Source organism: Megalobrama amblycephala, linkage group LG23 (assembly GCF_018812025.1).
Source record: "Megalobrama amblycephala isolate DHTTF-2021 linkage group LG23, ASM1881202v1, whole genome shotgun sequence".
Classification (NCBI taxonomy): domain Eukaryota; kingdom Metazoa; phylum Chordata; class Actinopteri; order Cypriniformes; family Xenocyprididae; genus Megalobrama; species Megalobrama amblycephala.
This window is the reverse complement of record NC_063066.1, coordinates 20,778,940-20,805,069: the sequence shown is the minus strand read 5'-3', so window position 1 is coordinate 20,805,069 and position 26,130 is coordinate 20,778,940. Positions and strand designations below refer to the sequence as shown.

At 36.1% G+C, this 26,130-nt stretch overlaps 1 protein-coding gene across 6 annotated transcripts in view; it reads right to left on the bottom strand.

The window, feature by feature from the left end:
• zgc:66433 (uncharacterized protein LOC321250 homolog) overlaps positions 1 to 26,130 on the bottom strand; it is a 55,475-nt gene that overhangs the window by 9,450 nt on the left and 19,895 nt on the right. For all 6 annotated transcript variants that reach the window (XM_048176745.1, XM_048176740.1, XM_048176746.1 and 3 more), the window contains 8 exons: positions 25,785 to 25,864; positions 18,418 to 18,586; positions 18,153 to 18,285; positions 14,266 to 14,424; positions 11,097 to 11,156; positions 3,349 to 3,507; positions 3,052 to 3,157; positions 771 to 1,141 (listed from right to left, as the gene is read on the bottom strand). In XM_048176745.1, the coding sequence (XP_048032702.1) occupies positions 771 to 1,141; positions 3,052 to 3,157; positions 3,349 to 3,507; positions 11,097 to 11,156; positions 14,266 to 14,424; positions 18,153 to 18,285; positions 18,418 to 18,586; positions 25,785 to 25,851 (1,224 nt within the window). In that variant the 5' untranslated portion in view covers positions 25,852 to 25,864. The remainder of the gene's footprint in view (positions 1 to 770; positions 1,142 to 3,051; positions 3,158 to 3,348; positions 3,508 to 11,096; positions 11,157 to 14,265; positions 14,425 to 18,152; positions 18,286 to 18,417; positions 18,587 to 25,784; positions 25,865 to 26,130) is intronic.

The window sequence follows — 26,130 nt, the reverse complement described above, 5'->3', positions numbered from 1 at the left end:
TGGGCAGGCGACAACACACTCTTTTTCGTATTGAGTCTCAACCCCAAGCTTTGAATGTGGCAAGGATGACATCTCGATGCCGAACTGCCATCTCTCAAGACTGGGCTAGTATAAGCCAGTCGTCGATATAATTCAGCACACGGATGCCCTGAAGCCTCAGTGGTGCTAGAGCTGCGTCCATGCACTTGGTGAAAGTGCGAGGGGAGAGAGCTAGGCCAAACGTAAGAACCCGATACTGGAATGCTTCGCTCCCAAAAGCGAACCTCAGGAACTTCCTGTGAGAAGGAATTATGGAAACATGGAAGTATGCGTCTTTTAGATCTATCGTGACAAACCAGCCCTCGGATCTGATCTGGCATCCCTTTGTAGCTTCCGTGTATGCCATCACATGTTACATCATGACACAACACCAATCAGGATTGGAATAGTTTCATTCATGCTTCAGACACACTACGCTGAGGGGGATTCCCCAAGGTGTCGTTATGACGCAGTGCGAGTTCCCTCGAAAGGGAATTTACAATTTTAACTTTATTACAATTTTACAGCTATACATTTCAATGTTTGTTGAAAATAGTATAACGTTTTTGTTTTTTAAAACCAATACCAAATTCAACATGAATACAAAGAGTACATTTCTAGGAACTTTGCACGTGATTTAAATAGATTTTTAAAATATTCTTATTAAACCATTATGCCAACTAAGCTGCAGATTTATCATGGTATATTTCATTGTTACAATCTTTTTGAAAATGTTACTGAATGTGCTGTACCTCACTCTGAAGAACCATATTCTCATGCTCCAGTGCTAGTCCTGACGCAAGAGGGCTCTTTAGGGAGCTCAACACTTCCTCCAGCAATGACCCCTGCTCCTCTGGAACGACCTCACATCCTGTGTCCAACAGAAAGTCATCAGCCTGCAGCTCAAGTGTTACTGGACTTTCCCAAGAGGACTCTGGGAGCTCAGACTTGGGGACGTGATCCTGGCCAGTAACATGTTCATCTCCTTCAGAAACATCTCCAGCTGAGATGGAGGATGTTGGAGAGGTTTTGTGACACTGGCCGGAGTCAGTCACTTCCTCATCCTCATGTCCGGAAGCACAGGACTCATGGTCTGAATCATAAACCTGTTCTCCGGGCAAATCTAGACCAAATTGAACGACAGAATAACAATTATTGAACTACTAACAACAATTATTGAACTACTATACACTACTCTTCTAAAGTGTAGGTCGGTAAGGTATATAAATATTTTTAAATAAATCTCTTAGCTCACCAAGGCTGCATTTATTAAATCAAAAATACAGTAAAAACAATACTGTGAAATATTATTACATTTTAAAATAACTGTTTTTAGGGTTGGGCGATATACCAGTAGACATGATTAACTGGTATAAAAGTTGTCAACCGGTAGAAATTTTGGACAGTCATCTATATCGTGGTTACGCTCACTTGAAGTTGCTGAGCTTATCATTTGAATGTGTTTTTAAACACTGTTGAAGTGCAGTAAGCAGCGAAAGAGGACTCATTTTGCTATATGCGCATGCTGCAGAGTTAATTTTGACAGCAAATTTTGATTTAGTTTTAGTCGTTGTCTTTAGACTAAAATTTTGTTTTAGTCATATTTTAGCCAACTAAAATCGAATGGGTTTAGATAAATTTTAATGCGTTAATTAAGAATTTCTCAAAAATTTCCAAACTCTATATATACTCCTGGAGAAAACATATTAACCTGGTAATATGAATAATATTAAAGTTTGAACAAAGATTTAACTGCTGTGACATATAACATTATTTATGAAATTAAATAAAACCACTTTCCTAAAGAACATATTGTCTCAATGAATGATATATGCATATTTTATATGAATGTGAATACTTTATTCTTATTCTTTCAAGCAGACATATTTGTATAAATTACATATATAATTAATGCTTATTAACGCTAAATACACTGACGCACATCTGATATTCTCACAACTGTTTTCGACATAACCAACCGTGAATACTCTCCAAAACGGACATTTTGACAATGTTGTGTGTATTTGTCCATTCAGACGCAAAAGAGAGCTTAATTCAGTACTCGTGCACTGTCTAGGCTAGCTTTCTTTGCTTTTTATTTTATCATCTCCTTTTCATTTGTGAAAAAATGTTGATGATGAAAATAATGATGAAAATTATTCATCAACAAAATTAACACCGGCATGCTATCAGAGAGACGCAAGCACACGAAGCCGCTGCTCATAGTGCATGTGAGTACTGAACTGAGTTTTTTTGCTGCCTAATTGGGCTTGAATGAATATACACACACTAATGTGCCAAAATGGCCATCTTTACAAGTAAACACAGTCATTTATGTCTTAAGTGAATGTAAACAGTTGAGAAAGAAAACGCATGTGTTAACAGTATACTGGATCCATGCAGCTGGTCTTAAAGTGACAGCATCCAAATATACCTGCTGTTGTCTGTGTCATTAATGTTAATCAAACAACAGAGAGAAAGAGAAAATCTCTCACTCCTTTTGTAATCACTTTTGTAACTTTAATTATAATAAATGTATATTTAATTTAAACATTGAAGACTATGCAGCTTTTTATACATTTGATTACTTTATACAATTAATGTAGTATTTCTAATTTCTAGTGCTTAAATTTTTTTCAGGTTGGTCTATTTAATTTGTGCCTTTGTTCTATTGTAGTTTGTTTTCCTATATGCTTGTAATTAGATACTTTGTTCTTATTTTATCACTGTTTTCTTGTCTTAAGTAAGCTTGAGGTTTTTTTTGTTGAAAAAAGCAAAATCAGCAGCAAATCAGCATATTAGAATGATTTCTAAAGGGTCATGTGACACTGCAGACTGGAGTAATGATGCTGAACATGAGATGAGATACATTTATAAAGGAATAAAATACATTTTAAAATATATTGTTTTAAATTGTAATGTTTATTTCACAATATTACTGTTTTTACTGTATTTTTGATCAAATAAATGAGTGAGATGTCTTTCAAAATCATTAAAAAAATTCTTAATTTGACCAACTTTTGACCAACCTACCTTCATGCTCCTCTTCTCCAATACTTGTAACCATTCGTAGTTTGTCCTCTGTCTCTCTGAGCAGCACTCTTTCTCTCAGGTCTCTTCTCTTGTCCAGCATTTGCCTCTAAACATAAATAAGCACACTCAGTTCAACCACTAACACAAACTGATGACAGAAGTTTGCATTTTGGATGAACTATTCTTGAAAACAACATCTTAAATAAGAATAAAACATCAGTAGCAGCTTGTTGGCATGTTATGATGAGCTACCATAGATAATGAAAGAGTATGAATGTTTAATGTGAAGAATCTTACGCTGGCAGGTTTTCTCTTGGCACAAGCGTTGGTTTTGACGGCGATGCGGTGACGGGCAGCTGAGCTGTCTAAGCAGGACACAGAGCTGGCGGGCAGACTGAAATCCACAGGGACGGACCCCTGAGGGGTGGCGGGTCTCGAAGAAGCTTCATAAGACATCTTTATATGAGAGAGGGGGACAAAAAGGACAGACATTATTAAATCTAAATTACAATTCCACAACTGAGTTGATGCATAATTTGTTTACAACTTTTTTATAGCAAATAATAGTACTGTTAAAGTTCTTTCAAACCACTTCCTACCAAAACCTCCATATGTGGCTTATAATTTTAAATAGTTGGTCATATTTGAAGTATTTCCTTCCATCCCTTAACCGCCAGCAAACCAGAGTGGCATCATGATAGCAGAGCCAATTCTTGTGCAAGGTCACTTATGCATACAGCATGTACCATAATAAAAAACAGATACTGCAGCCACCTTCACCACAACTGACTCATCATGACCAATTATGATGATTGTCCTCGGCTATTTCCTCTCAGAATGAAACGCAAACAAAAGCTTCTCCAGCAGAAACAACTGTAGGTTATGTTGGCAATGTTGCGATTCCTTAACCCTGTATATTTTTTCCCCTTTGAAGACCAGTGTTATTTTTGTATCATTAGCTATTAGGGGTGTAACGGTACACAAACATGATGGTTCGGTATGTACCACGGTTTTGAAGTCACGGTTCAGTACTTTTTATTATTAAACTGTGTTTGTTTGTTTAAACAAATGTGTCTCTGTGTTTAAATAAATTTAACAATATTTCAAATTTTCTACAGCTAATGCTCTAAACCAAATAGGAAGCACTTACTTACACATTACTATAATATTAAAGGTTAACAACAGAGCCCAAATTATTAAAATAAAAATACTAACATAGTGCATATACGGAAGGCTCCCCTTTAGAGTTAATTTCTTTAGTGAACTAACATGCTGTCGACACTAAATACCTGAGGTAAATGTAATGCTACGTGAGATATCGTGCCCTATCATACACCCAGTGCAATGCAGCGCCAGATGTGATGCAAATGTTTTTTGCTAGTTTCAGCCTGATGTAGTTATCATTTTAATGTCCTGCACCACATTGTTTAAATATCAAATGCATTTGTGCCCATCTGTGAGCCCATGGGCATGCTGGTCTGAAAATGAGGCGCATTGTTGGCGTGTTGCTATTTTGAGGCAACTGAAATAGATTGCACCATTGACCAACTGAAACCTGGTCTAAAGTCAATGCCCCAATATTCGATTTGTTACTTAAAGAGCGCTTTAGTAATATGCGCCTATATGCGGGTGCACACTCTGCTTGTTACACACACAGGGATGCACAGCAGCACACAAACATGTCAGATATTAAAAATAAAAGGATTACAATGTAAAAGATTACTATTGTGTGCATAAAAATAAAAATGCTTTGGTGGAATCCAGCTTGTCCCATAGATGGTCTGCTTGCACGCTTTAAAGGTGTTGAAAATTGAATTTATCTTGGCATAGTTGAATAACAAGAGTTCAGTACATGGAAATGACATACAGTGAGTCTCAAACTCCATTGTTTCCTCCTTCTTATGTAAATCTTATTTGTTTAAAAGACCTCCGAAGAACAGGCGAATCTCAACATAACACCGACTGTTACGTAACAGTCGGGGTGTACGCCCCCAATATTTGCATATGCCAGCCCATGATTGAGGCATTACACCAGGGCAGCCAGTATTAACGTCTGGATGTGCACAGCTGAATCATCAGACTAGGTAAGCAAGCAAGGACAATAGCGAAAAATGGCAGATGGAGCAATAATAACTGACATGATCCATGATAACATGATATTTTTAGTGATATTTGTCAATTGTCTTTCTAAATGTTTCGTTAGCATGTTGCTAATGTACTGTTAAATGTGGTTAAAGTTACCATCGTTTCTTACTGTATTCACGGAGACAAGAGCCGTCGCTATTTTCATTTTTAAACACTTGCAGTCTGTATAATGCATAAACACTACTTCATTCTTTATAAATCTCTCCAACAGTGTAGCATTAGCCGTTAGCCACGGAGCACTATCAAACTCATTCAAAATCAAATGTAAACATCCAAATAAATACCATACTTACGCGATTAGACATGTTGCATGAGTGTAAACTTTGTTTATGCAGTGATAGAGTTGAGAGCTCGGGAGGGGGAGGAGAGCGTGAGCAATTAAAGGGCCAGCAGCATGAATCGGTGCATTTCTAATTATGCCTCAAAATAGGCAGTTAAAAAAATTAATTAAAAAAAAAAATCTATGGGGTATTTTGAGCTGCAACTTCACAGACACATTCAGAGGACACCTTAGACTTATATTACATCTTGTAAAAAACGTTCGATGGCACCTTAAACCTCACGCACGAGCGGATCCGTTTCCTCACTACAGAAGTGTTTAGTTTTTCCGCTTGCAAATTCCACCATGTAAATAGCGAATCCGCCATAGCGCAAGCGCTACTGACTTTTAAAGGGAATGGGAGATGAGACTCTGATTGGTTTATTGCAGATTATGCCCAAAACACACCCATGACTCATCAAGAGAATAGGGACAACCCTTTTAGACCATGCGTGCCGACCATTTTTCCTATCGTTAAACTAGCAAAAGTGGATTCGGACATGCCTTAAGTGCACATGCGACATGCGCTTTAGACCATGCGCTTAGATCCTTAAAATAAGGCCCATTATTCTCAAGCCGTTTTATTGATATCTTTCCGCAGTTCAAACACTGGTTGAGAGATTACATGTAAACATATCAGTCAAACATTTCTTCTTCTGCGCTTTTTTCGTGCCATCCACCTATTTTTGGGATATTTTGGGATATTGTATAAAAAAAATGGTGGATGAATAAATTCTAAAAATATGAAGGAGGTTTACTGCATATTTTCATACTGATGTTCAAAGCAACAATGTGGCAACATAAAGCCAGCACCTGTGTTCGTCTTGCTACAGAAAAATATAACTTCCATATTCTTCGTAAGACTTAAAAATGAGAGTATCAACTTTGTTAACACTTTTGCAGGTGGAAAAACATGCATTAACATGCTTTTCACGGTGCAGTATGTTAGGAACTGGTGTGAATGAGTGCAGTCTATGTGAGACAGCAGTGTGTTTGTGCAGTGCTCAGGTCCAGCTTGGCAGCCGTTTTGACCCAGATTGCTGGAATATCCCATTTCCAGCAGACAGCCAGGCTGCTAGGGTGAACCGCTGGAATGCTTTTCAGACCACACGCCTGCTTCACTCGTAACCCCGAAATGGACAGACAGGACTCAACAATGCTGTGAACTTTTAGAGGTGATTGATTAATTAGAGTTTTAATGGCCAATGCTGATACGATATCTAGAGAGCAGGGTGTCAATTAATGCAAAAACTTTAATATGGAAAATCAGAAAAATTGCTTTAATGTAACGAACACTTGTTTTTAACATTTTATCCGCTTTTTCAATCAAATTTTAATTCAACAAACAGTTTATTAACCACAACAGATAAAAGCACTATAGTTTATCTATATGCCATCTCAGGCATCCCACCCAGCTTTGCACACTACTGCAAAAAATTTTGGGGTCAGTATGATTTTCTTTTTTTTTTTTTTTTTTTGAAAATAATGCTTTTATTCAGCAACAATTCATTAAACTGATTCAAAGCGACAGTAAAGACATCTACAATGTTACAAAACATCTCTATTTGTTTTAACTTTCTATTCCTAAAATATTCTTTAAAAAATGTATCACGGTTTCCACAAAAATATTAAGCAGTTTTCAACATTGATAATAATACGACATGTTCCTTGAACAGCCAATCAAATCAGCATATTAGAATGATTTCTGAAGGATCATGTGACACTGAAGACTGGATTAATGATGCTGAAAATTCAGCTTTGCATGCATGCCTTGGTGAGCATAAGAGACTTCTTGAATGGTAGTGTATATATACAGTAACATGCATCAGCAGACCTTATTGCTGGCAAAAATGAATTCCCATTTAGAAAGAATATCCAACAGTATTACATTTACCAAAACAGCCTCTAGTCCAGCTCAAAGCATTGCATAACACAAACACATGACAGCTATTTTAAGCTCTGGCAACAACACAAATCCATAAGTGCATGTTTTTCAGTGGCTTGAGATTGTTTTGGATCAGTCTTGGATAGGTGCTGGTGTTGTGCGTGAGATGCGTGTGCATTGAGACGTAGAAATGGCCTTTGAATGTACAGACTGAACACTTGTTTCACATTTATTTGAAATTCAAATCTAACTTACTACTGAACACAAGCAGTGCCTTGTAAACTGCTTTTGACTGTGAAAGTGCACTGAAAACATGTCAGTATCTGTAAATGCCACTGATAACACAACACTTAGTTAAGCAAGTTCTACACTATCCAAACAAGTCAAAACAACAGCAGATAAGAACATTCTCAGGGTAAGTATGACTCTCTCCAGTGCTGGACTTTATGGGTACATTCCAAACATGTCAAGAGTCCGAATCCACACTCAATTCAAATTATCTGCAGTGGTGCAAAACATTATTTGGAAATGTAAGTCACATTCAAAGGGGTACTTCACCCCTGGAAAGATGAATGTGTATTTAAAATTGGTCATTTATGTAGTAGAAATGTGAAATTATTTTTGAATTTGGAGCTTTCTAGACTGAGAAAAGGCAGAAAATGTATTTTTGACTTATGTGGATGAAAGACAACAACTCCCAGAATGCACTTGTTTTGCTGCCCCTGCGAGGCCACGCCCAAACCACGCCTATCGGTTACAGGCGGAATTACCAGGAAAATTCAAACAACTAGGCTTGCTTTGTTACATATTAATTCTATAAATCGTGAGTTAGTTCATACATTTACAGCGAAATGGTGCTAAATTGCTTTGTACCTGGATGTACACCCAAAACCAGGAAAGGACAAGTAAGTTTCCATCATTTTCCGATTAAGTTAAAGATTTGGAGCGATGTAAACAGTGGCTGCGGGCCATCAAACACCCGAAGTTTGGAGATGAAACCGTTATAGAAAACCTAAAAAACCGCAGAATATGTAGTCTCCATTTCAAGCACGAGGACTACGAACCAAATATCCTTGCAATGAAGAGAACCATTCTGAAGGACACCGCGATCGATATTCACTTTCCCAGAGGACGAACAGCCTGGGCATCTGGTACTAAGCGTATTCGCCTAGAGGTAAGACTCGCTGATACTAGACTGATAACACAGTAGCCTATATGTAGTGTTGTAGGTAGCAGTAAAACTGCAAACTTAGCAAAGTAACGTTAGATAGACAATTACATATAAGTTGCACATAAGTTGACTGTTATCAAAGTAAAGCCACTGTTCTGTAAAACTGAGTTAGTCTATTTATCTATTTATGCTAACGTTACCACAAAAGCCTGTTGCTGTATTGGTTGAGATGACTGCAGAGACCGATAAATTTGCGAGATGAACCACTGATGTAGTGCAGACAAAATAAAGTTAATTACTGTAAGCTTAAAAATATAACTGACACCCACTTTTGATAAAATCTTTGATCTATGTCCGTGAGTAACCTCAAAAGCGCATATGTATGGGCGTGGTGAAAAAATGCGGAACTACCTGCTATTACTGGCTGTAGTTTTATGCCTCTGGCCAAAAAAGCCTCCGATGACGCAAAATGACGTTTTTTTGCATCATCGGAGGCTTTTTTACAGAATAAAAATGCATAAATCTCTCATCTCGGGCTGATATGAAGGGGGAAAGCACGGTAATTCGAAAATACTAGTGGTATTCTACTAATACAAAGCTTAATGCTAAATCCTGAAGTAACCCTTTAAATGCATGAATATTAAGTGACACCTGCAAACAAATAATTTAACACCATTTCTTAGAAAATTTAGCAACAGGCTACTCAAAAATAGACTTCAGCCAAGCTACTGATTTGAAAAAAGTACTACTAACAAAAGTATGTGTCCTTATCTGACCAATCCATTTGTGATCTTGAGCCTTGTTCAGACTTTCAGTCCAAATCCGATTGGCATCTGATCACATTGAGCAAGTGTGAACGGCAAAAAAAAAAAAAAAAAAAAAAAACTCATGTGAAATGTGATTTTTACGAATCCGTTTTGAGCTACATTCATATGTGGTTTGAAATCCTATTCAAATTGCATTTCTGGAAAGCCATTTCAGTCTTACCACTCTAATGTTGGGGGTTTATGTCACTTTCTCACACCGCATAAAACATAAACATGCCAGACGTTGTTATAGGAAACATGCTGAAAGTCGCTGCAGAAACAAGGTTGTGTTGTTGCAAAAAGCCGATTGAGCAGAAAATTACAATATAATGGAGACATTTTAAGACAGTGCACAGAATAATGCTGTGCATACCAGCCTTCTATGTTTCTGCCGCTGGCGTAGTAGTCCAGCACGGCGGCTACACATTGTGGTGTTGTAAATAAGACAGCATCTGTATTGCAAACCCCTCCACGTTGCTGTTGTTGTTGTTTTTGGCTTATGTCTACTAACGCAACATCATTGCCATAGAAACCAATGCAGATATTCTGGAAAATGAACGAGCGGCATGGACACACAAATCAGATCCGAACATTTGCGATACACAATGTGGACAGTCAATGCATAACACCATGATTCAAAGCGTGTGATTGTGCTTAAATGGTTAGTACACCCAAAAATTAAAGGATTAGTTCACTTTCAAATAAAATTTTCCTGATAATTTACTCACCCCCATGTCATCCAAGATGTTCATGTCCTTCTTTCTTCAGTCAAAAACAAATTAATGTTTTTGATGAAAACATTCCAGGATTATTCTCCTTATAGTGGACTTCAGTGGCCTCCAAACGGTTGAAGGTCAAAATTACAGTTTCAGTGCAGCTTCAGATGGCTTTAAACGATACCAAACGAGGAATAAGGGTCTAATCTGGCAAAACGATCTGTCATTTTCGAAAAATTTTTAAATGTATATGCTTTATATAAACAAACGATCGCCTTCCAAGTGGTTCCGCCAGAACCGCAATTTCGTATTCTTCAAAAAGCTTACGCTGTATGTCCTAAATGGAACTGGGGCTGCGTTCATTCCGTAAATTGAATAAGGAAGGCATAGGACATGCAGCGTAAGCTTTTTGAAGAATACGAAATTGCGGTTTTGGTGAAACCACTTGGAAGGCGATCATTTGTTTATATAAAGCATATACATTTTTTTTTTTGAAAATGACCGATCGTTTCGCCAGGTAAGACCCTTATTCCTCGTCTGGTATCGTTTAAAGCTCTTTGAAGCTGCACTGAAACTGTAATTTTGACCTTCAACCGTTTGGAGGCCATTGAAGTCCACTATAAGGAGAATAATCCTGGAATGTTTTCATCAAAAACCTTCATTTCTTTTCGACTGAAGAAAGAAAGACATGAACATCTTGGATGACATGGGGGTGAGTAAATTATCAGGAAAATTTAATTTGAAAGCGAACTAATCCCTCCAAGCAAGTGAGGATGAACTTCCGTTTATCATTTTTGGGACAGAAATCTCTCATGGGACAGAATATCCTCATTTGTGTTGCGAAGATGAATGAATGCAGGTTTGGATGAGTAAACAACAGAATTTTCATCTTTAGGTGAACTATCCCTTTAATACAAGCTAAAAGTCATTCACAGACCATCCAGGCATTTCCTATATGTGGTATGTGAAGGGTTAAGTGTTCCATGTGTGTTGCATGTGTCACCTGATCATCTTCACTGTCTGATCCCTCCATGCTCAAGGAACTCTGAGTCAAATCCACCGACTGCAATGATAAAAAGACATATTACAATCATTTCCTGTTTGAATATTTGACATAAACCATGTTTTCCTTAATAAATGATTTAGACATTTGATATTTAATCAATATCACAGCAATATGCTTGTCTGATATACAGTTTTACTGGTTTGATAGTCTGAACTAAAATATTTAGGTTACAACTGATCACTCCCAACTACATTAGATTTTCTAAATTAAAGAGCAGCTTTGGTCTCTGCTGGGCTGAGGTTCAGGGAAGGTGAGGACAGGGACTGTGCACATCTCTGAAGAGATTTCAGGGGATGCAGGTACAGCGAGGGGAACGTCACTGCACCTAATCCTGTTAGAGAACTCAGCAGGGAGCTTCCTGTCTTTTCAATCATGCCCCGTGATGTCTGAGGCTCTTACACATTTTTCACAGAGCCAAAAATACCCACGCATGCAGAACACGTTCAGCACAATGTGTCTCATTACTTGACTTTCTATATAGGATCTATTCAGTGATGAAAGTAAAATGTGGTTATGAGAAAACTGCTTCAAAATCTCTATGTAAAAAAACGTGGATGGATTTTTTAGAGTATATGGGTATTTAAATAACCAGTGCTGGCAGCAAATAAATACATGGCTTAAAGTCCCCATATCATAATCATTTACAGGTTCATAATTTTATTTTTGGGGTCTGCTAAAATACATTTACATGATTTGAAGTTGGCAGGACTGCAAACGAGGTGTTTCCGGCAAGTGTTTTCTGTTGGAATGATTCATTCTCTTTGGCGTGTTACTTTGCAGATTCTTTACATGCAATATTACACACTAAAGGAAAGGGAAAATCAAAAGAAGCATAATAGGTGTAGTTTTTTATCATCAGGAATCAAAATTTCCAAAGTTTCTTTTCATATAAAAAGAAGGGGTGTGTTCAGTTCATGCAGTTACACAACGAATACAGTCAGTCACAGGCGATCTACAATCCAATCCAGAAGAGGTTGTGCATGGTAATGCAATGCTGTTTGCTAACCGCAGAAGAAGAACAACAGATGATCTACACATGCATGTAATCTCTCAACCGGTGTTTCAACCACAAAAAAACATCAATAAAACAGCTTGAGAATAATATCTCACATAGCATTACATTTACCTCAGGCAAGTCATTTAGTGTCCACAGCATGCTGGTTCACTAGAGAAATTAACTCTAGAGAGGAGCATTTAACTAAATATATGCACTATATTTAGCTTATATATTCATTATATTTACTTAACCTGTTAGTAATGTCTTGATTATTTAATATACAGTACAGTCCAAAAGTTTGGAACCACTAAGATTTTTAATGTTTTTAAAATAAGTTTTGTCTGCTCACCAAGGCTACATTTATTTAATTAAAAATACAGTAAAAAACAGTAATATTGTGAAATATTATTACAATTTAAAATAACTGTGTACTATTTAAATATATTTGACAAAGTAATTTATTCCTGTGATGCAAAGCTGAATTTTCAGCATCGTTACTCCAGTCTTCAGTGTCACATGATCCTTCAGAAATCATTCTAATATGCTGATCTGCTGCTCAAGAAACATTTAATGTGTACAATTGTACAAAATATTTGTGTACAATATTTTTTTTCAGGATTATTTGATGAATAGAAAGTTCAAAAGAACAGTGTTTATCTGAAATCTAATCTTTTGTAACATTATAAATGTCTTTACTGACACTTTTGATTGATTTAATGCATCCTTGCTGAATAAAATATTCATTTCTTTAATTTCTTTTCAAAAAAATAAAAATAAAAATTCTTACTGACCCCAAACTTTTGAACGGTAGTGTATAATGCTACAGAAGCTTTGTATTTCAGATAAATGCTGTTCTTTTGAACTTTCTATTCATCAAGGAATCCTGAAAAAAAAAGTACACAACTTTTTTCAACATTGAAAATAATCATAAATGTTTATTGAGCAGCAAATCAGCATATTAGAATGATTTCTGAAGGATCATGTGACACTGAAGACTGGAGTAACGATGCTGAAAATTCAGCTTTGCATCACAGGAATAAATTAATTTGTCAAATATATTTAAATAGTACACAGTTATTTTAAATTGTAATAATATTTCACAATATTACTGTTTTTTACTGTATTGTTAATTAAATAAATGTAGCCTTGGTGAGCAGACGAAACTTCTTTTAAAAACATTAAAAATCTTAGTGATTCCAAACTTTTGGACTGTACTGTATGTTTAAATAAATTGGTCATGAAGTCACAAATTATGACAGTAGCTGTGTAAATGATTATATTATTTAAAAAAAATAATTGGAGTAATAATTTTATAATTAGATTTAGAAGTTAATGCAAAACCTGCCTTATGTGCAAATTTCGTTTTTTTATTTGAGTGTTGATTATTATATCTAAAAATAAATAGCAACTGAATTTAATAGTTTGGTCTCTGTTGTTAATTGTAACCTTTAATATTATAGTAATGTTCAAGAAAGTGCTCCCTGTATATAGTTTACAGCATTAGCTAAGATAGATTTTTTTATCCTAAAGAAAATAATAATTATAATTGAATTTATTTAAAGAGAAAGACACAATTTCAATAATTCACTGTTTAATAAAAATGAAGAAAAAAGAAGCAATTTTATATGTTTAGTTTTCTCCCCCTGCTGTACTGAACTTGTACCAAACCGTGACCGAGGTACGTACCGAACCGTCATGTTTGTGTACCGTTACACCCCTAATAAAAAGACCTACAAACTATAAAAACATTCTTTCAAAACTTACTCCCCAATGAAAAAAAAGAGGATTTATTGAAACCAGTCATTCACGGTGAGCTAACAAGAAGGAAGTAGGGTAGATATTTTTATTTCAAAACACCAGTACAAGTAATGACAAGAGTAAAACCTGTCAAAGTCTGTCAAACCTATAGTGCTGTTCTCTGCAGAACTTCTGAAAGATTTCAACATTAGAAACGAGTGACTGAAGTTTATTTTTAACAAGGTTCCTGATCATTTGTTTGTGTGACACATTTCAGCGGTTTGTGAATTTCACAAATCAAAGCTATATCAGTGCTACAGAAATCCATGAGTGTGAAAACGGATATGAGATGGTAAGTATAGAGAGGAGTACCGCGTGAAGAGGTGTGGCCAGCACAGTGTGGAGGCTGGAATACTCCGTTGGACTGCAGGGAAGACCATCATCTTCAGAAAGAGCCCCCGCGTCCTCTCCTTTCCTCCCGCAGAGGAGTGATGGTGGCGAGCCCAGACAAATCGCATGCTTCAGCTGCAGCTACAGACAGGACAGAATGTGAACTATCAATAACTGTTTAAACAAATTAATCCCGCTACACTACTACTACCTAGTATATTGTAAATTAATGTGTTGACATAAGTATACACCACTGTTCAAAAATGTGGGCTCGTTTTTTTTTTTTTTTTTTTTTTTTAATAAAAAAATTGACCAAAAGTTCCAGTAAAGACATTTATAATGTTACAAAAGATTTTTATTTAAAATAAATGCTGTTCTTTGGAACTTTCTTTTTATCCTGAAAAAGTATGTATCACGGTTTTCACAAAAATATTAAGCAGCACAAATGTTTTCATGATTGATAATAAGAAGAAATGTTTATTGTGCATCAAATCAGCATATTAGAATGATTTCTGAAGGATCGTGTGACACTGAAGACTGGTTTATTAACATAGAAAACAGTTCTTTTATTTTGTAATAATATTTCACAATATTTCTGTGTTTATTTTTGAACAAATAAATAAATGCAGCCTTGGAGAGCATAAGAGACTTCTTTCAAAAACACTTAAAAACAACTTACTGATCTCAAACAGTAGTGTATGCTGACATTTTTTTTTTTGTCTCATAGTACGCTTCAATAAAAAAAAAAAAAAAAAAAATCTAAATCAAGACTGAAAGCTAGTCAGTGCATTCAAACACCTCTGAGAAATTCATTCTGCCTAGTCTCAGCTATTCTCAAACGATCTGCTTCTTTCAAACAGTAGGTGAAATGTTGATTCCTCTCTTAATGGACCAGTAACTTTCACTGCTGAGCTGATCTCATGTCTGGCTCAATGACAAAGTGCCTATCCGGAATGTCTAAGGGTAACACGCTAACCACATTAAGAAGGCTAAGCTAAGTAGCATTTAATCAATGCCAAGACACAGACGAGACAAGCCTATTTTTGATCATGTAAATAAACTTAAGGTTTATAGACCAATTGAACATCACATACACATTATTAAGGCATTTTGTAGCTTACATTTGTTTGGTCTTGTTTTTATTCTGTCTATCAGTGACATTGACAATGATCCCGCCTGCCTAAATTGGGCTGGTGGCAAAATGTCAACAGTGAAAATCTCAGGCTCTGTGTCTTGAGGCTTAGACTTGCTAATTTTATACCAAAGTCCAGTGAATTGCCATCACTAATACTCATTAAAGAAAGAGGACAGGAAAGAAGATATTTATACACTCCCTCTGAGCACACAAATGCCACTTTCCATAAACAAGTTTCAAAATAAAGCCTGAAAGTCACCATGAAATCTAAATTGACAAATCTTTTTTTTAATTTTTTTTTAATGGAATATTGCAGTATTTATTATAAATGATTTTGTCATAAATTATTTACTACCCCTCCCTTTTGCAGCAGCATCTCTCCTCTGATGATGTTTACTGGCGTGAGGGCGGGACAACTTTTGACAAAACATTGACATAAAAGTTTTCCTCCTTATCATATTTTTTCATTACCATGCCCTGCTCCGTACTACAGAATTATGCATCTCGTGTTAAAAAAAATGATCATCCCTTTACGCCTGTTACTCAGAAGTTAAAACAATGCTGTAAAATTGGACAGAGAAACTAGCACTTCTTATCCAGATAGTTGAAGAAAACAGCTCAGTGTTTTAAAGAGTTAGTTCACCCAAAAATGAAAATTCTGTCATTAATTACTCACCCTCATGTCGTTCTACACCCGTAAGACCTTCGTTCATCTTCAGAACACAAATTAAGATAAAATCTGATGGCTCATTGAGGCGTCCATAGACAGCAAGATAATTAACACTTTCAGATGCCCAGAAAGAGCTACTAAAGATGTATTTAAAACAGTTCATGTGACTACAGTGGTTCAACCTTAATATTAATGTTAATGAGGGTGAGTAATTAACGACAGAATTTTCATTTTTGGGTGAACTAACCCTTTAAAATTATTTCCGATGTGTGACATTGCAGAGTTTACTGTTATATTGGTACTAATGTGAGAATGGTATCTTACTGGTAAAAATACAGAATGGTAAATTTACAGTAATTTACTGTGTTTAATGTGTATAAGTTGCTAATGATAAAAAAAGAAAAACAACAACAACAACAAAACAAATCTAGCTTTATAGTATAATACTAAAACTGCATTCAGAATATATCCCTGGTACAGAATATTATACATTTTACTGGGCATAAAACAATACATTGGGCCTGTATTCAATTCTGAATTTTGTGCTTATGGTTAATTGTCATACAAATAATTGTGAATAATGAAATAATTCTCTCATACAAATAATTGTGAAGAATGAAATAATTCTCTTTTGTTCATATCACTAATACTCTACTTTTTTACTCAGAATCATAATATAATTTTAAAATTATAATAAAATAGGCCCATATGAGTTACTTAAATGCTCTGAAAATTAATATAATATAATATAATATAATATAATATAATATAACATAAAATATAATATAATATAATATAATATAATATAATATAATATAATATAATATAATATAACATAAAACATAAAATAATATAATATAATATAATGCAGACATATGCCTATACTGGATGTGAGCATCGTGTTGCGTTGTGATTTCATAGTGCTTTGACTGCAAATGACGGTTTATATGGATAATGTTTTCAAAACACTTACTCACATGCACTAGCAAGTGGGCGTTGATACTGTTTACTATGCAACGGCGTTATCATTCATAACAGTGACCGCTAAACTGACAAGCCTTAAAGGAGCCGCCCCTTAAAAATTGATAATTTCTGACAGAATGAAGGTTGAAAAATAATAATTTTCCTCACACACACACACACACACACACACACACACACATATATATATATATATATATATATATATATATATTTTATTATTATTTTTTTTTTCAAAAAACTTTAACATAATAAGTGAACCTCAAAGAACATATTGAAAATGTTTTAAAAAATCCTTGTCATGACCCGTTTTAAATCAATAATCATGACAGGCTTACAATCAGTGGCGTAACTTTGTTTAAAAAAGTGGGTGGGACAGGAGTAATGTGTGTTTTGGTGTATTGTAATTGTATTATTACAATAAATGCAGAAAATTATTGACATAGACCTCATTTTTAATATGATAGGTTCATCCTTATATCTACTACATTGTTAGTCTCGAGAGTTTTACATTAGTCAATAAATATGTGGATCCGTGCCAAATGTTTAATTGTTCTGATGGACTAGCGGTAGAATTTTCATTCAGCGTGCTATAGGTTCTGGGTTCTAATCTGCCCTTTTATAATTAATTTTATTTTTTTCTCATTAAAACCAAATATGTTCATCAGTGATTGTATATCAAGAGCAGGGACACGTTTATGTGCATTTTGTTTTGTGATTTCACCGGAACGAATAGAGAGTTTCTGCCAACAGAGTAGAAGCGCTTGTTCATGTGAAGACTGTGCAGTGAGCACGAGCATCAAGAGAACACTGTTGCGCCACTAATAGCGGCAATGAGCAACATGATTTCAAAAACAACACATCCCAGCGCCAGATCGCCTAATATTTAACACAAACTAACAAATTGCTAATCAATGTTTATTTTGTATTAGATACATCCGTACCACAAGATGTTTCAAAAAGTGGTGGGGACAATATCAACCATGGCAAAAAGTGGTGGGGACATGTCCCACCCGTCCCACCCGCAAATTACGCCAATGCTTACAATTAATACATGAATAAATCAGAACAGCCTCTGAATACCTGTAAAGATTTCACTTTCCCATGAATGTTGTCTTGGGATGCCCCCAGACCCTCATTAGTCTCTGATGAGGGCGAATCAGAAACAAAGACACTATCATGTGACATGGCTTTGTTTCCCAAGCTGATCTTGGATCTGTGAATGAAAGACAGTAATGTTTATATGTCATATATCATTGGTAATATTTAATACTGTATACCGTGTGATGAAAACAGATAGTAATACAAATAGTAGAAATGCAGTCTAGAAATAACTTCATTCCCTCACCCCCGGTCATTGTCACTGTTAGCGTGGCTGATAGTTGGCTCTGAGGTGTTGACATCATCACTCGACTGACTGGCCTTCAAGCCACTCTCACCCGACGGAGCAGGACTTTCCTTCCTCTTTTTCTTAACAAAAAAATTCTTGAACGTCTGGAATTTGGACTTCTTTTTCCCTGGATTGAAAACAAAACAGAAACATATTTAAATGAGTACCACTAAAGGAATCTCATAGGAGAATCTTGAATTTTGAGAGGCTTGTATACAGCAAACACTGAACATATGCTGTCAATTAGTCAATGTTCACTTATCTAAACAAAATAAGTTCAACTGGCAGACAATCATGTTTACTGGCCCTCAAGTCTTGGGAATTATATATACAGGATGTTTCAACAATCACACTGTAATTTATGACACAAATACCACTTGTAAAAGGGTCAAGCAAGTAAAGTGAGGAGTCCTACTGACCGTGATAAAGTACATCTGACAGGAGACTGTTTCTGATTAGTTGGCTGTGGTTGTGCTCCCCTACATGGTTCAATACGTCCATTAAAATGTGTTTATATGATACATATTTAGCAAATTGTCATTGTAGACCCCTGAATATTCCCTCTTGGGTGCTTATACAACACTAATTTATCTTCAGTTGCCAATAAAGACCTAACTGTATAAATTTGCCATCTGAAAGGGAAACTCCTACAAGGTCACCCAAAAAAATAACCCTGTCCACTAATTTTTCACTGCGCATCTTTAGTAAATCCTGACAGTAGTTTTTTTAAAGGTGCCGTAGAACGTCTTTTTAAAAGATGTAATATAAGTCTAAGGTGTCCCCTGAATGTGTCTGTGAAGTTTCAGCTCAAAATACCCCATAGATTTTTTTAATAACTTTTTTTAACTGCCTATTTTGGGGCATCATTAAATATGAGCCGATTTAGGCTGCGGCCCCTTTAAATGCTCACGCTCCCCGCCCCCGGAGCTTGCGCTTGCCTTAAACAGTGCATAAACAAAGTTTACACAGCTAATATAACCCTCAAAATGGATCTTTATAAAGTGTTCATCATGCAACATGTCTAATCGCGTAAGTATGGTATTTATTTGGATGTTTACATTTGATTCTGAATGAGTTTGATGGTGCTCTGTGTCTAAAGCTAACATTACACACTGTTGGAGAGATTTATAAAGAATGAAATTGTGTTTATGAATTATACAGACTGCAAGTGTTTAAAAAATGAAAATAACGAGTCTTGTCTCCGTGAATACAGTAAGAAACGATGGTAACTTTAACCACATTTAACAGTACATTAGCAACATGCTAACGAAACATTTAGAAAGACAATTTACAAATATCACTAAAAATATCATGATATCATGGATCATGTCAGCTATTATTGCTCCATTTGCCATTTTTCGCTGTTGTCCTTGCTTGCTTACCTAGTCTGATGATTCAGCTGTGCACAGATCCAGACGTTAATACTGCCTGCCGTTGTCTAATGCCTTGAACATGAGCTGGCATATGCAAATATTGGGGGCGTACATATTAATGATCCCGACTGTTACGTAACAGTCGGTGTTATGTTGAGATTCGCCTGTTCTTCTGAGGTCTTTTAAACAAATGAGATTTATATAAGAAGGAGGAAGCAATGGTGTTTGAGACTCACTGTATGTCATTTCCATGTACTGAACTCTTGTTATTCAACTATGCCAAGATAAATTCAATTTTTAATTCTAGGGCACCTTTAATGCCAAACGAGGGTTTACACTGGTGCAAGCTGTTAGTTGTAAGCTGTAAGCTGGCCCATAGTGTTAAATCAGGTGATTTCTGAATCATTCAACGATACAGATCAGTGGAATACAAAAAACATTCTTTTTTCATCATAGATATCTACATAGATATTTCATGCTTCAGACATATCAACACTTTTTGAAACAGTCAACATTTCAGATGTTGCTTATCATTCACACAGACAAATCAATGAATTTTATGTAAAAAAAATGGCTCAAACACTGTGCAGCCTTACGGAACGAACACGGCGCCAGTTATGTTTTTTTCCGTAAGTAGAGTAGGGAAGGTGTAGGACATACAGAGTAAGCTTTTTGAAGAATACGGAAAGCGGAAGCACATGCACGGTGATCATTTGTGTTTATAAAGCATATACAGTTGTATTTCTTTTTTGAAAATGACCGATCGTTTTACTAGATAAGACCCTTATTCCTCGTCTGGTATCGTTTAAAGCCCTTTGAAGCTGCACTGAAACTGTAATTTTGACCTTCAACCATCTGGAGGCCATTGAAGTCCACTATAAGGAGAATAATCCTGGAATGTTTTCATTAAAAACCTTAATTTCTTTTCGACTGAAGAAAGAAAGACATGAACATCTTGGATGACATGGGGGTGAGTAAATTATCAGGAAAATTTTATTTGAAAGTGGACTAATCCTTTAATACCAGGTGTAAGCAAGGCCTTAGAAGCCTGTCCAAAATCAGTTTTGTGAGGTTCCTTTGTGCACAGATGCTGCCTGCAAAGTCATTGCCATTAGGCAGAGAGGCAAGTCAGCAGCATAAGCTTTCGGAAGCAGCCACTTTCTAATTTCTATGCATCAAGACATGTGACTATGACATCACCTAGAGTGCACAGCTTAGATGCAGAGTGATTCAAGTGATTTTAACAATTAGATTACAAGCTAATTTTATTCATCCCAAAGGTTAAGATCCAGAAAGGCCAAAACAAACACTGAAAGGTCAGTCTCATTCAAGTGCTTTTTAAAGAAGTATAGCTGTGTGAACAATACTGGGATGGCAACCTTTATTAGTGACTCATTCTTTCTCCTGAGAACAAACAATTTTCAATGCTGGCTTGCCTATTGTTGTGGTGTGATTTATAAAAATAACTCTTGACAACCCCTGTTTGATTCCTTTAAACATGCCAGATCTATTTGTCCTAACAGCCATCAATTCCAATCACAGCTGATTCAAATAGAACTTGGCTAACATCATGATAGTCTCATAAACACATAGCGTACAGAAATAGTGGGTAAAATAGTCTGTTTATTTCCGCCACATTTCTTTTCTCTTTCTTCAATTGCCTTCTCTATGAAGGACACATGAGATTTGGCTAAAATAAGGTATTTTAGATATGTTGCTACCTTTTGGAACAGTCATTACTTTTGCCGGTGATCCCTTAAATCTGTCTCCCTAGGTTTTGGAACAGCATTCACTCAACTCAACTCAACTCAACTCAACACAACTCAAGACTTTATAGATAAAAACATGGTTTTGCCGATTTGGTGACTGAATAGGTTTTGGAACAGCATTCACTCAACACAACACAACACAACACAACTCAACACAACTCAACTCAACTCAACTCAACTCAACTCAACTCAACTCAACTCAACATAACTCAAGACTTTATAGATAAAAACATGGTTTTGCCGATTTGGTGACTGAATAGGTTTTGGAACAGCATTCACTCAACACAACACAACTCAACTCAACTCAACACAACTCAACACAACTCAACTCAACTCAACTCAACTCAACTCAACTCAACTCAACTCAACTCAACTCAACTCAACTCAACTCAACTCAACTCAAGACTTTATAGATAAAAACATGGTTTTGCCGGTGATCCCTTAAATCTGTCTCCCTAGGTTTTGGAACAGCATTCACTCAACTCAACTCAACTCAACTCAAGACTTTATAGATAAAAACATGGTTTTGCCGGTGATCCCTTAAATCTGTCTCCCTAGGTTTTGGAACACCATTCACTCAACTCAACTCAACTCAACTCAACTCAACTCAACTCAACTCAACTCAACTCAAGACTTTATAGATAAAAACATGGTTTTGCCGGGGATCCCTTAAATCTGTCTCCCTAGGTTTTGGAACACCATTCACTCAACTCAACACAACACAACACAACACAACACAACACAACACAACACAACACAACACAACACAACACAACACAACACAACACAACACAACACAACACAACTCAACTCAACTCAACTCAACTCAACTCAACTCAACTCAACTCAACTCAACTCAACTCAACTCAACTCAACTCAACTCAACTCAACTCAACTCAAGACTTTATAGATAAAAACATGGTTTTGCCGGGGATCCCTTAAATCTATCTCCCTAGGTTTTGGAACAGCATTCACTCAACTCAACTCAACTCAACTCAACTCAACTCAACTCAACTCAACACAACACAACACAACACAACACAACACAACACAACACAACACAACACAACACAACACAACACAACACAACACAACACAACACAACACAACACAACACAACACAACACAACACAACACAACACAACACAACACAACACAACACAACACAACACAACACAACTCAACTCAACTCAACTCAACTCAAGACTTTATAGATAAAAACATGGTTTTGCCAGTGATCCCTTAAATCTGTCTCCCTAGGTTTTGGAACAGCATTCACTCAACTCAACTCAACTCAACTCAACTCAACTCAACTCAACTCAACTCAACTCAACACAACACAACACAACACAACACAACACAACACAACACAACACAACACAACACAACACAACACAACTCAACTCAACTCAACTCAACTCAACTCAACTCAACTCAACTCAACTCAACTCAACTCAAGACTTTATAGATAAAAACATGGTTTTGCCAGTGATCCCTTAAATCTGTCTCCCTAGGTTTTGGAACAGCATTCACTCAACTCAACTCAACACAACTCAACAACTCAACTCAACACAACTCAAGACTTTATAAATAAAAACATGGTTTTGGTGACTGAATTTACTGTTCCCCATACAGTCTTTGAGGACTTTATATTATGACTTCAGGCTTTGTGTTTTGGTGTTCCCTTGCTGCCTGACATCCTGTCTCTCTCTCTCTCTTGTCTCGGGGAGAGTCACATGAGGCAGCTCTACTGGCAAAGCCTACAGTCTCCAGCTGTGGCCTGTCTAAATGCAGTAAACAACGCAAAAAGAAAGAGATCTCACTGTCTTTTATAAACCACTCAATGCTCGGTTATTTGATTACACAGTAAGAGATGCTAAATATTGCTTTCTAAGAACAGAGCCTTAGTATGTTTAAATGTGGCCACATTAAACGCTGAGTGCATAAGATAAAAAAGTGCATTGTTTGCGTTGTGGCTTTATTTCAGGGATGTACAATACAATTGTTTATGCTACTATATCACAGCAAAGGATATTATAAATCAACTTTATCTTTGTCAAAATAAATAACTGTACATTTAATAATATTCCAATCAGGACTTTTAAAATACTAGACCAGTCTTTTTCCAAGGATCTGCACTCCTGTTCACAACAATGACTCATATTTTCCATTCAAGTCACTCCCTTGTAGCAGAGAGATGTGATTGTTTTTTTTTCTACCTTCAAAGATAAGCAAACAGCCTTAGAATGTAGGATTTAAAGAAGGATATTATTGGTTAGAGTAGATTAACCTACTGAATATATTTATGACTGAGATGAAAACTGATGACCACAATTAAAAGAACAATAATGCAATCTATAGGAATTGTTACTGAATGAAACAAACAAATCTGAATGAGCTTTTTTGGTGAATTGATTTAGATAACTTGAATCATTTGCAAGAATCAATGTTCCAACAATTTGCATGTAATTTTGAATGAGCAATTAAAAACATATTCATAAAGTGCAATATAATAACTTCAAGGTGAAATAACATAGCCTACACAAAGTGTTATTGAATGAATCAAAGAATGAATCTGAATGAGCTTTTTTGGTGAAGTGATTCAGAAAATTTGAGTCTATAGCAAAAATCTAGCCTCTATTAATGTAGCCTACAGGAAGGGTCATTGAATAAATCAAAGAATGAATCTGAATTTTTTAATTTTTTTGGTGAACTGATTCAGAAGATTTGAATCTGAATGGATTTGAATGAGCTTTTCGGTGAACTGATTCAGAAGATTTGAGTCTATAGTAAAAATCTAGCCTCTATTAATGTAGCCTACATGAAATGTTATTGAATTAATCAAAATGAATCTGAATAAGCTTTCTTGGTAAACTGATTTAGAAGATTTGAATTGGAATGTATCTGGAAGTTGCCTGGCAAGTCCAGAATGATATATCTTCTACAAGATATATCAGTCTGGTCAGTCCGCCCTCCGTCGCGCCTCGAGTCAACTCCAAACCGTACCGTGCAATCAGATTTCAGTGACGCAAACAGCGTCACTCTAGTGCGGTGAAAGTCCCTTCAAAATCAACAAAGATTGCGCACGGGAGACCCGAGAGTTTGTTCTATTCAGCCGTGAATTCAGTTTTAAATGACCAAAAACACATTAATTATTTACTTTTCGCTGTTGACTCTCTTGTCGCTTTGCTAACGTCATATCCGCCCTTCTCTGATTGGTTTACTCCGCTTCCCGTTTGCTCGGATTTGCTCCGCCCTAGAAATCGAATTGATTCAATGGCTGACCAGACTCATCCGCTGGTACAGTGGTGAGGCTGGATTTTCCAGGCAAATCTGGAAGAGCTTTTTGGTGAACTGATCCAGAAGATTTGAGTCTATTTAGTCTACATGAAGGGTTATTAAATGAATTGAAGAATGAATCTGAATGAGCTTTTGTTTGGCGAACTGATTCAAAAGATTTAAGTCAGCAATAAAAATCTAGCCTCTATTTTTGGATCAACAATTATAAAAATACAGTATTTTATACTGTAATAATGTAGCCTACAGGAAGGGACAGTTTCAAAGACAGTTTCAAAAGAAGAAGATTCAGAAGTTTTCGAAAGTACAAATTCTTACTTACAGATGACACTCTTATAAAATATCTGCATTCATATGACTATATTTGGATGCCTTCCTTCATGTGTAAGTTAATGGCCATGAGTGTAATTAATATGACCCTGGTCATGGATCAATTATCAGTATCCTGTGATTGATCTGTACAAGATTAACACCTCCCACACACACTATAGGCACTGACTAACTCTTGAACTTAATGGACTTAGAGAGAACCACAATCCGACAGAGGAGATTATGGTTGCTCTGCAAGCACCCTATTTTGCAAGGAAATGGCTAATCCTCATCACCACACAGGCCTGCCGTCTGCAGGATCTGACTCTAGCAGACTGGACTTCCTCCTTCCCACACTAAACTGGAGAGAAGGGTCAAATGTCGGACAGTGGAAAGCATGCTCATATGGGAGAGACAAATGTTGTCTTTGTCTGTGTGCTACATGACTAGTATCTTGTATCACTTCATTTAGTAGAGTGTCCTAATTCTTCATGTATGATCTCTACGTGGGGAAAAATGTATTACATTCCCATTGTTCATATGGATGATAAAACACTAATCGGGACTTGAACATTACCTGAACACTCTTCTGCTGCTTCTGATGGTTCAGTAGTGGCTGTGACGTCTGGAGATCCTGAGGCCATGATATCACAATCACTGTTGAAAAAAAAAAATGTTTGTCAGATAAATTATTATTGGATACTACTACTGATGTACAGTTGAATGTGAGGTTTGTGAGCTAGAATGGAACCATAAATCAAAGTTTAATAAACTACACACATAAGTTTCACATAACAGTTCACCAAAAATTTTAATTCTGTCATTATTGATTCAATTTCATGATGTTCCAAACCAATATGACATTCTTTTGTGTAAAGGTGCAGTCACATTTACAATTGCTCTCCAAAATTTTGCAGATGAAA